We start from the raw sequence: 12,290 nt of genomic DNA on the forward strand, positions 1-12,290 counted from the left end.
CACAGTGACCCTTAGTAGTGTAAGGGTCACTCACACACACACGCACACACACACACACACAAAGCCTTCCCTTCTTATGTATATATTGTTAATAACAGGGAAATGTGTGTGTGTGTGTGTGTGTGTGTGTGTGTGTGTGTGTGTGTGTGTGTGTGTGTGTGTGTGTGTGTGTGTGTGTGTGTGTGTGTGTGTCTGTGATTAATGGCGTCGCACAGCCTTGAGTGGCTGGGAAGAATAATTGGGCCACAGTTAGTTATCGATCACCTCACAGAGACACTACCCTGCTCTCTCTCTCTCTCTCTCTCTCTCTCTCTCTCTCTCTCTCTCAAGTGATAAAGAAAAGAAAGGAACGAAGAGAGAGAGAAAAAAAAAAGGGAAAAAACACAGATGGAAAGAAAGGAAAAAAATATGAAGTGGAGAGGAAGAAGAAGGATTTGATCGGAAGAAATGACGAAGGAAGACTCAAGAAGGGAGAGAAGATGAAAGGAAGGGGGAGGGAAGGAGGGAGGAAGAAGAGGAAGAAAAACCAAGGAAAGAAGAAATAGAGGAAAGGAACGCTTGTGGTAAAGAAAGAGAGGGATAACACGGAATCAGAGAGAGAGAGAGAGAGAGAGAGAGAGAGAGAGAGAGAGAGAGAGAGAGAGAGAGAGAGAGAGAGAGAGAGAGAGAGAGAGAGAGAGAGAGAGAGAGAGAGAGAGAGAGAGAGAGAGAGAGAGAGATACTTCTACTGGTATGTCTATTAGGCCATACAATATACATTTTAGGTGAAATATGGTGAACACAACTTAAGGTTAGAGGTCCAAGAAGACATAGCTTTAGAAGGACCCAAAAATAATGCTTAAAAACACAGTATAGGACTATGTGGCCATAAGAATTAAGGCTACACTATTAAGTAACAAACATAGAAACTAACATTAACATTTATATATCAAAATGAGAGAGAGAAGAGAGAGAGAGAGAGAGAGAGAGAGAGAGAGAGAGAGAGAGAGAGAGAGAGAGAGAGAGAGAGAGAGAGAGAGAGAGAGAGAGAGAGAGAGAGAGAGAGAGAGAGAGAGAGAGAGAGAGAGAGAGAGAGAGAGAGAGAGAGAGAGAGAGAGAGAGAGAGAGAGAGAGAGACGACTATTAGTTTCACCATTGAGTCCTCGATCTGGAACTAAATTTGACGAAAATAAAATGCAGGTTAATTAGAAAGCCTTTTCCTACTCTGCTCTTCATCCTCCTCCTTTCCTTTCCCTCGTACAAACCGTTTCCAGGAACCTGTGTCGTCACGCCCCCGTTACTGAGGCGCTGGAGGCATCAACAACACAAACCACCAGAGTGACTAGACAAAAGCCACTGCCTACCCTCGTTTCTCATCTGGGGAGCTCCTTTCATTCCTTCCTACCTTCCTTACTCTTTACCTGATTTCCTCCGTCTCTTTCCCTCCCTCCATCTCCTTCCCTACCTCCCTTCGTTCTTCTTCATTTTCCTTTCCTTTCATACCTGGTTGCTCATATGATTCCCTTGTTCTTCTCACCTTCCCTTCCTTTTCGCTTTTCTCCTGCTTCCTGTTTGAATAGACCTGCTTCCCTCTCTCCTTTCTCCCATGTCTTTCCTTTTCCTTGCCTCTTTCCATACACTTCCCTTTCTCTCCTGCCTGCTTGCTTCCCTGCCTGCTTTCCTGCCTATTTCCCTGCCTGCTTCCCTGCCTGCTTCCCTGCTTGCCTCGGCCCTCCATCGCCCGCCGTAGTGGTCTTGTGGTAAGAGGAAAGTTGGGGCGGGTAAGGTATCCCCGCAATGGCACACAGGTGGTTCTAATAGCTGCTTGAATATTGCTAACGGGACGAGACTGGGAAAGCAATGCCTCCTACCTAACGAAGGAGGAGGAGGAGGAGAGGAGGAGGAGGAGGAGGAGGAGGAGGAGGAGGAGGAGGAGGAGGTGGAGGAGGGTACTTTCAAGCCTCGCCGCCTTCCTATGAAAAGAACGTTGATATCTTTATTTGCGTCACTTAGTTGCTGAGACACACACACACACACACACACATACTCTCTCTCTCTCTCTCTCTCTCTACTTATCTATCTATCAGCCCATTTATCTATCTATCTGTCTATCTATCTATCTATCTATCTATCTGTCTATCTATCCATCCATTTTCTTATCCATCTATTTTTTTCTCTAAGTCCTCACCTATTTCTCTTTCATGGTATGCTGTGTACTTGTAAAACATCACCTTTACTTTCCTCTTATCAAACTAACTCACACAGTAACTCCTGGCTTTCTCTCCTTAACAATTGCAGGTTACACGTATTCACAGACAGGAAAGGAAATAAACAGCGTAGAATTTTTAAGGAAATTTGTGAATCCTGCTGAGAGCGATATTGTTATGAGCCAAAAGTCTAATCTCTCAACTAACAATGACAGCGCCCCGAGTCTCCTAGTCAACCGTGACCTATATTATATAAGAACGAAGTCACCGTTGCTAGTACTGACTTCTCTGGTGCTGTAACTGTGAGCTTCCTCTACACGTCCAAGGAAATGATGGTTCCTATTACCAGTAGTGCTTGTGTAAATATCTACTGGTATTGAAGACTTAGGGGCAGGGTCAGCTGTTTTTCTCTGGGGAATGAAGGAGAAACAAGGAAGGGAGAAAGGAAAGAAAGGAAGAAAGAAAGAGAAGAAAAGAAATGAAAGCAAAAAATAAGTGAGAAAGAAAAAGGGAAGAAATAGGAAAAACAAATGAGAGGGAAAAAAGAATAAATGAATGAATGAAGAAAGGGAGGGAAAAAGAAAAGTAGGAAGGAAGGAAGGAAGGAAGGAAGGAAGGACGGAATGAATGAATGAATGAATGAATGAAGAAAGGAAGAAAGGACGGAAGGAAGGAAGGAAGGAAGGAATGAATGGATGAATGAATGAAGGAAGGAAGGAAGGAAAGAAGGAAGGAAGGAAGGAAGGAAGGAAGGCAACAAAAAATGACCTAATGGCTCTGGTTTGTGGGTGTTTACTTCCAAGCTTAAGGGCAGATTATCTATGTAATTAAAACCATATGCTCTCTCTCTCTCTCTCTCTCTCTCTCTCTCTCTCTCTCTCTCTCTCTCTCTCTCTCTTTCTCTCGTATCCAGCACGGCCAAGCAAGGAAATAATGACAGTTAAGTAGGACACCTGAAAATGCTAATGATGAAACAGCATTTACAACTGGATTAGAGAGAGAGAGAGAGAGAGAGAGAGAGAGAGAGAGAGAGAGAGAGAGAGAGAGAGAGAGAGAGAGAGAGAGAGAGAGAGAGAGAGAGAGAGAGAGAGAGATTTATTGCTCCCTAATTGATACTACAAATATTTTTACCTTCTCTTTTCATTCTTTCTTTTCTCCTCTTTTTATTTCTTGTTTTTTTCCTTTACATGTCTTTACTTTTCTCTATCTTTCTTTATTAGCGTTCCTTCATATATCTTTCCTTTTCTTCCTTCTACCTATTTTTATATTTTCTTTTTTCTTCATCTTAACTTTTTATTTTTTTTTCGTTGTTAATTCTGTTCATCATTTCATTTCTTTTCTTGTTTCCCTTTACGTTATCTTTTCATCTACTGTCTTTTCTCCTTCCTTTCTCTCTTCTATCCTTCCTTTATTTACCTTCTTTTCCCTTCCTAGTCACCATTTTTTTTCATCTTCCCTCTGCCCCATATCCCATTTCACACGTTCCCTTCCCTCCACCCTTTCTCTTTCCTTCTGTCCTACTCATATATCAAGCCTTTAGTTCCCTTCATCTTCCTTTTCCCTTTCCCTATTACCATTCACTTACCACTCTCCATTCACTCCACATCTCCTCATCCTTCTCTTTCCACCTTCCTTTACCAGTCATTGCCACCGTTCGAGGACACCAGAACACCAAGGTAACGATAGATTCAGTGAAGCAGTACGCACACTTCCACTCTCTCATTACACTGGAAAACTTGAGGAGTCGTGCGATTTAAGGCTTGAAAGGAGTGTCTGATCTCGATATGCATGCTGGTAGGAGGGAGGCTGGGAGGAGGATGAAGGAGAAGAGGAGGAGAGGATGTGATGGAGCAGGAGGATGAGGAGAGGTGGTGGTGATAGAGAGGTGGCCAATTATTCTCTCTCTCTCTCTCTCTTCTCAGCGCTGGGAGATTGACTGGCTTTGTCGCAGTAATGAGCGAGGAAGTGAGGCGATGTAAACAAGGCATCTAAGGTACAGCTTGGCACTGACGAGGAGCTAAGACGCGAGAGCCTCCCAGTAATAACCAAATGATGGCACCATGAAGAGAAGGAGGAGGAGGAGGAGGACGAGAAGGAGGAAAAGAAGGAGAAGGAGAAGAAGGAGAAGGAGGAAGAGGAGCAGGAGGATGGAAAAGAGAAAGACTGATCTGGGTAATGTCATGGAAATTTGACTTGAGGTGTTAAAAGGGAAGGCACAGCACGATTCCTACTGCTCCATTACTACTGTGCCCGTCTCCACCGCCACCATCACCCCCCCGTCCTCCTCCTTCTTTCTTCTCCTCCTCTTCGTCTCCACGGGTCGCTTCTCATGGTACTCGTCAGAAAACTTAGCAAATTAACTTCAGAAAAACTGATGAACTGATATTTGATGTCAAGAAGGAACGTCATTAAAGAAAAGGGTAATGATTAATAAAAAAAACATCATATTGTTCTTCTTTTGCTGTTCCCTAAAGTCAGAGGTTACCTTGGTGTTCTGGTGTCCTCAAACGGTGGCTAGGACTGGTAAAGGGAAGGTGGAAAGGGAAGGATGAGAAGGAGAAGTGGAGTGAATGGACAGTGGTATATGAATGGTAATAGGGAAAAGTACGTATCATACACGAGGCTTCTTGCATTTTAACTCTATAACTTCCATCACATTAATGAAACAAAAAAGTCACGGGATATGTCACCCGTTGAGAAAAAAAGATACTATTTTTCCCTCCCGAATAATAAAAAGAAATCGCTGTCATTGAGGAATATACTGAGTCTATATCATAAGATCTTCCCTAAGCTATTCTATCGCTCCTTCGTTCTCATCCTCTTCTTTTCTTCCTTCAAACAGAGCAGTGAGAGGAAACGGACACGGCTTCACTATTCTGTATAATAATTGGGAACGTTGCTAGCTAGACTTGGAAGGGAATAGAAGGGAACTTTAGGTAACGTTGCAGCTTCCAAGTATGAACATCAGTCAAGTTGAGCAGCGCAGGAAGAAGAATGTTAATCAAGTCCGTTCATTAGTCTGAGGCAGAAGCAAGCAAGAGTTGTCTGGCAGGGCAGGGAGTGTCCTCGCTTGTTTGGTGGTGGTGGTGGTGGTGGTGGTGCTTGTGGATATAGTTGAGGCAGAAGCGACCAGATAAAAAGTACGTGTAGAAGTAATACTCACAAGGACTCCTAATATTATGCCATAGAAAAATTCCTCCTGATTTCACCTAGACCGAGTTCTCCCTACATAGACAAATTTTCTGTCTTTCATCTTACATTTATCTGCAATTTGACGTAACGAGATGAACAGCATGTGTGTGTGTGAGAGAGAGAGAGAGAGAGAGAGAGAGAGAGAGAGAGAGAGAGAGAGAGAGAGAAAGCATATTAATCGCACGTGTCCACTTTCCTGACGGGACCAGAATCCGTGTGTGCCGAGACAGGACGTGTAAAAAATGGCTCCTATTAAAGACCCGTTATCTACCTTCCTCCCAGCGGCGGCGTCAGGATCACCCAGCGGGCCGAGGGGCAGTAATGAGGAGAGGAAGCCCTTTACCCTGAGGCACCACCGTTACCCTAGATAGAGGTGCTACCCTACAAATGCCTTATACGTGTGGAGCAGAGGGTGGCAATGAGAAGTTTTTTTCTTTTATGCAGGAGAGAAGCCAGCCAAAGGCAACAAAATATTTAAAAAAAAGCTCACATGAGTGCTGATTCCCTAAAAGAAAAGTAGAGTTAGTCAAAATTAGGGAGTAAATATCTTGATACCTCCCTCTTAAAAGAAGTCAAGTCATAGGAAGACGGAAATACAGAAGCAGATAGGGAGTTCCAGAGTTTACCAGAGAAGGGTATGAATGATTGAGATTACTGGTTAATTCCTGCGTTAGTGAGTTGGACACAATAAGCATGAGAGGAAGAAGAAAGCCTTGTGCAGCGAGACCGCAGGAGGAGGGGAGGCATGCAGTTAGCAAGATCAGTAGAACAGTTAGCATGAAAATAGCGATAAAAGATAGAGAGAGATGCAACATTTCGGCGGTAAGAAAGAGGCTGAAGACAGTCAGTCAGAGGAGTGAAAAATAATGCAATAAGTTGATGTGATTATTATTGCTGTTATTGTAATTTCTTTTTTCTTGTCCGTCTTTGTTTTCTCGTTGCTATTTACATCCTTGGTTCTTGTTTTGATACTGTTTCCTATTGCCTGCCTTGTCATTTTGCATTTTTAGACTTTCTAAATTAATTCCTTAACTTTATCGTGTCTTGGAATCTCCTTTTTTCTCTTTTATATAAGAGGGAGAACTACTAAGGGAAAAAAAAAAAACTATATGAGAAAAAAAAGGTCCACTGGAATTGTAGTCTCCCTAAAAGATATGAAAAAATAGCCAAAAAGACAAAGTAATAATAACACCTCAAAAAACAATATTTTCATCCGTCATGTAGCTTGCAGTGTTACGTGAACGAGTCTAGTCTATGTTAGAGACAGAATAATACAGAAGGACAGGGGAGGGAGAGAGGCAGCGTATTCTTCTCCAGGGTTGTGGAGGATGAGGATGAACCGCAGAGATATTAAAGGGAGAGCTGAGGCCTTGTAGGGAGGGGAGATGAGAGAGACGAAGCAGAAAAGAAAGTGGTGAGGGAGGGAGGGAAGGAGGGAGGGGGAGAGAGAGAAGAGAGAGAGAGAGGAGCGTGTGTGTGCTAGGGAAGGAATTGAAAAAGTACGATGAAGGACAAGGAAATATTTGGAGCAACACAATTTGCTGATACAATCTTTTCCCTTCCTGGAATCTGTATGTAGGAAAATAAATAATAAAAATGTGAATGAATTTTTATAAAGCGAACGTCTTTTTTTCTTGTCCTATATTCTGTGAACATGGAGGGAAAAACAAATAAAGTAATGCAACTCACTGGTAATGTTTATCAGAGGAAAATTTTTAACAGTGGTGCAAAAATTAGTAAAGGAATTGTTTTTCTTGTGTCACCCAAGGACGGCTAAAAAACGTCAACAAATCAATCAATTAACCAATAAAGCAGTGAATTGTTTAGTCAGAAGGGACAACTCAGGCATCCTTGTGTTAGTAATCCATACTCGTTATTTATCGTGACAGAAAACGGATTTCAAGGCGCACCTTTATAAATGCTTCTAAACTCCACAAACATTCAGAAAAGTGAAAGATGATTTATAACAACCAAATAACAGTGAGTCGTAAAGAGAAAGAGAAAGAAAATCAGAATCTTAACCCCTTCAGTACTGGAACACATTTTTATCATTATTTGTTGGTGTGATTAGACGATTTTATTCAGATTAGGAAGGGTCAATGGAGGTCAGAAGATTAATGGCCAGAGTCTTCACTATTTTAATCCCCCACATGAGTTTCTGAAGGTGTATAAAATCAGCAAATAGTCGCCGGAATGAATATGAAAACGCGTCATGGTACTGAAGGGTTAATCACGTTTGGGTCTGGTGTAACAAAGAACGTGAAGATAAAAATAGACTAAAACAACTTCCTTTCCTTACCAATAACAGAACTCAGATCAACACAACTCATTACGTCAAGGTAACTTTGTCTCTAGGCTGATCAGGCTGAGTTTCGCATTGTATACCTGCGCTACTAATGGGTGGAGGCTTAACAGTGCTTCCAATACTCTTCAAGTTACCTTCAGGCGCTATAGGCCAGGACATAAAAAAGAGAAAGAGAGAGAGAAAAAAATCCCTCGCTACCTCTCCCCCGTCAAAAAAAAGAAAAAAAAAAAAAAGACTAGCTATAAAAGGACACTGGAAGAGACACTTTACATTTTCATTTTAATCTCTTCTCACCATAGAAAAAAAAGTCCTCCAGTTTGTAATGCAATAAAATGATCACGACTCATGTCTTAGCGTGGCTTGTGACTGGTGAAAAGCGTTCAGTAGCTGCCAAAAGAAGTGCAATGGATGAAGACAAACAGTGGAGTATGAAGGGAAGCCAAGACTCACCTGGCTTAGTGGTGCACTCGTGGTCTGCGTTGAGGGTGGGCAGTGCGGAACAGTTGACTGCTCTCTTGAGGCGCGCTGGCAAGCTGGAGATACACGCGCTCATCACCTCCTCGCAAAAGTCCCTGCAGGGGCTCACCAGCAGATCCTCGAACACCCCACTCGGTGACATGGTCTGGGCGCGGCGACAGTCTGGTTGTAGCAATTCACAGAGGAACTCCTGGGCCAGCGGGTGGCACTCGGAGTCAATCACCTGTCTGTGGGGAGATAAAAGGAGAGATAAAGCTCGTGAGTGGCATTGATTAGTTTGGCTTTATGTAATGGTGGTGATGATAAGAATTTCAGACTTCTCACTGAAATAGAAGATTGACCAAATGACTACAAAATGCAATAGTTTGTTTGAATAGTATTCCTTGAAAGAAATATACATAAATCATGAAAGTTTTCTGTCTTAGAATGAAAGTGACGTAAAATAAAGTCTATGCCGGTTGTAAAGTACACACACTTAATAATAACACCCATAACGAAATAACAATACAAAAATAACCTTTACATTTTATATTTCTAGACCTCAGTGCAAGCTTAAAAAAAAAAAAATCACAAAATACATACCCCAAGTAACAACACCGTAGAAAATAACAACATCAACCTTAACTTCTAATATTCCCACAGCTGCTTCCATCTAATGACAACACCAGTAACAAAGCAATACCAACAAAACCACCACGAGTAACCATAACACCGGCCATCAGAGCAGCACCCAAGACCTACCTGATGGAGATGATGTCCCTTTCCACGGCATCTGAATCTTGGTGGCCGAGGAGATTAGGGTAAGTAGTCACGTTGTGGTGGAGACCGGCGCACAGGTTCACGTCGAGGGCTTGGCAGCGTCTGGGCGGGGGCGTAGTGGTGGGCGGAGAGGTGGGAGTGGTGGGACCGCTTTTGGAGGGCGGCTTGTACAGTCTAGAGCCAGTGTGGTATTCAGAGCCCGGCGTAGGGAAGTGTGGTGGCATGCTTCCTGGGTAGTGTTGTACCTTCCTCTCTGTGGGGTAAAGTGGTGCTAGGTTAGGTTAGGTTAGCTACGTGTGTATGTGTGTGTGTGTGTGTGTGTGTGTGTGTGTGTGTGTGTGTGTGTGTGTGTGTGTGTGTGTGTGTGTGTGTTCTCTTTAATTCAGTCATTTAGTTGGTGCTTTCATCTGTCGCTCTTATTCAACTCCTCAATTGACGTAGTAAAAACTGCTTAACTTGATATTTACTTCTATTACTACTACTAATACTACTATTACTACTATTACCATTACTCCTAAAAGTACTACTGAATTCTAACAACAGCAGCAACAACATCCATAAACACGAGTCACTAAATTGTCCTCCTCCTCCTCCTCCTCCTCCTCCTCCTCCTCCTTCTCTATCTCCAAATAATTCCGGATGAAGTTAAAATTTTAAAAGTTTCCAAATATTTTTTTTCTCTCCCTCGTGTATCAAAGTGGACGGCTGGTGTCGACGTCTCGGGGGAAGCTGCTGTTAGGCCTAATGTGCCCACGCCCCTAAGAAGCGAAGAAGTGACGTACCGTTGGAGCACAGGAAAAGAAGGATGATGGAGGCTCGGTGCAGAGGAGTGAAGAGACGAGAAGTGAGGACAGAAGATGATAAGGAGAGGAACTGGAACCTCGATCATATTGTTTATCCAGATTTTAGCAAAGGATCATAACGCATCAGACGAAGTGGATAAGAATGGTGGGGAGCGTGAGAGGTACATAAGGGTGGCGGGAAGGATGCTGCAGGAAGCGAGAGTAAGGAAGGAAGGTGTCCGGAGTAAGCTCTCTGGGACACAGGTCTGCACTCAGTCACTCACGGATTGCCTACACATGAGTAGTTTGCTCCGCCACGACTGCCCTGTGGATCAACTCAGCTTTCCGCTCTACGCTGCCTTTGCCTTCTCAGGGACGAAAGGGAAGAGTAGTAAGGGAAGAAAAGAAGACAACAGTGTCACAGTTTGTCCCTCATAGCTCAGGCCGCCCCGCCCCGCCCCGCGCAGCCCTTGGCGCTGCCTCGCATAATGTGCTAAGAATTAATGCAATTATGTTGGTGCTGAAGGCAAGCAGGGCCAGCGGGGCTAATTCGGGGGCGGGGGCAGAGGAATAGAGGGAGAAATCTGTTCTTAATAGGCCATTACCGGAAACTTAAGATGCGCCACTAAATGTTGGAGCAGAGGCTCGGCTCTTATTAGTGGCTCGGGTTCAGAGTTAGTGAAAGGGCACTGCCGGCCACCTGCTACTACTCCTGCTGCTGCTGCTGCTGCTAGCGCCGCCCTGCAAGCGTCCGGCAGAAACAACCATGTTTCTTTCAAGCTCCCAACCATTTCGCTCCTGCCTCCTCCGTTTTCACAGTACATCCAGCAACTCGCTCTCCCTAATGCAGGGAAGGAAAACAGTTAAATTTTGAGAGGGAGCAAAGGTGTGGAGGAAGGCCGCCCTTCCCGCGCCGGGATTCACCAGAGGGGCTCGCTGGGCGGCAGAGGCGATATCGCAAATCGATCACGAAAGCTGTGTAAATAGAAATGGAGAGAAGAGGATAAAAAGTAGAGAGAGAGAGAGAGAGAGAGAGAGAGAGAGAGAGAGAGAGAGAGAGAGAGAGAGAGAGAGAGAGAGAGAGAGAGAGAGAGAGAGAGAGAGAGAGAGAGAAGCGACTCCCTGGTTGCGAGACAGCCGAGGATAGATGAGGCTGTGAGTGAGTAAGGGAACGCAGGAGGAGTGTTGGAATGTATCCCTTAAAATTCAAAAGTATAATTCAGAATCGTTCGAATATGTCACTTTAATATCGAATCACTTACAATTTTAATGGATTACCAAATACAAACAGTTTGCTCCTTTATGGTCACGTAAAGGCTTCGGTGGGAATAAAGCAAATCTACTGCACGTTTTAAAGTGATGCAGGAAAAAAGAAAAAAACATTGACCAATCAGCGGGGAGGGTGGAGTGTGGTAAAGGCATCAGTTAGTGGCAGAATCATCGCGTTAACCCCTTTCATACTAGGACACATTTTTACCTTGAAATTTGAGTAGGATTAGACTATTTCATTGATATTAGGAAGGGTCTTTGGAGGTCAGAAGATTAATGCCACAGTCTTCATTATTTTTATTCCCCATATAAGTTTCTGAAGCAGTAGAAAATCAGCAAATAGTCACCAGAATGAATATAGAAATGCGTCATGGTACTCAAGGGGTTAAGAAGCAAAATGACAGTGACAAACAGACTTAATGAAACGGTAAAGCAACCCATATTATTATTTTGGTGAAATTAGGTCATATTATTCAAAAACTACATATGAGTTATTATATACGTGAAATAAAGGTCATGTTGCCCTTAGAAGTAATCACAGTGACAGACAAAGTTAGTGAAACGGTAAACCAATCCATCTTATCATTTTTGCGAAGTTGGTCATACTTTTTAAACATCACAACACACGACTTATCATACATAAAAAAAAAAAAAAAAAAACAGTCATATTTGGAATCTTAGTGTTCGCGTTTTTTAACCCCTTCAATACTGAGACGCATTTTTACCTTGAGTTTTCGGTATGATTAGATGATTTTATTTGCATTAGGAAAAGTCTATGGAGGTTAAAGGAATAATGGACAAAGTCTTTACCATTCAAATCCCAGCATATGTTTCTGAAGCTGAATGAAATTGCCAAAATAGTAATTAAAATGAATAAGAAAACACGCCCTGGTACTTAATGAGTTAAGCGGAGAAACCACAGTGACAGATTCAGAGAAGCCAGTAAGTCACCTTGTTACTCACGTGAGATTTGTCCATACATACACATAGGAAGAAATGTCATACTTGAAATCTCATTAAGTCTTTGCACGTCCCAAGTAACAGACAAAACAGATAATAGAACAGAATACCAACCCTTTACCTTGTTACTTACGCTAGGCCAGTCCATACTTTTCAAATATCGCAACACCCGAGTTATTATACATGCGAAAAGAAATGTCATACGTGGAATCTCGCGAAATATTATGCATTCCAGCGTGTTGCGGCGGCAGGCCACCACGAGGCTTGTTCGCTCGACCACGGCGGTGACGCGAGGGAGTGGGAAAAATGAATTAATCGGGTGTTGGAGCATAACTTCAGTAATTATGTTGTGCGAGTATA

The 12,290-nt window shown here is 43.1% G+C and overlaps 1 protein-coding gene across 1 annotated transcript in view; it reads right to left on the reverse strand.

The window, feature by feature from the left end:
* LOC123504187 (atrial natriuretic peptide-converting enzyme-like) overlaps positions 1-12,290 on the reverse strand; it is a 108,676-nt gene that overhangs the window by 18,737 nt on the left and 77,649 nt on the right. Inside the window, 2 exon segments of the mRNA XM_045254531.1 lie at positions 8,134-8,387; positions 8,902-9,172. Coding sequence (XP_045110466.1) covers positions 8,134-8,387; positions 8,902-9,172 — 525 coding nt within the window.

The sequence above is a fragment of the Portunus trituberculatus genome, chromosome 15, assembly GCF_017591435.1.
Source record: "Portunus trituberculatus isolate SZX2019 chromosome 15, ASM1759143v1, whole genome shotgun sequence".
In the NCBI taxonomy this organism is placed as follows: Eukaryota; Metazoa; Arthropoda; class Malacostraca; order Decapoda; family Portunidae; genus Portunus; species Portunus trituberculatus.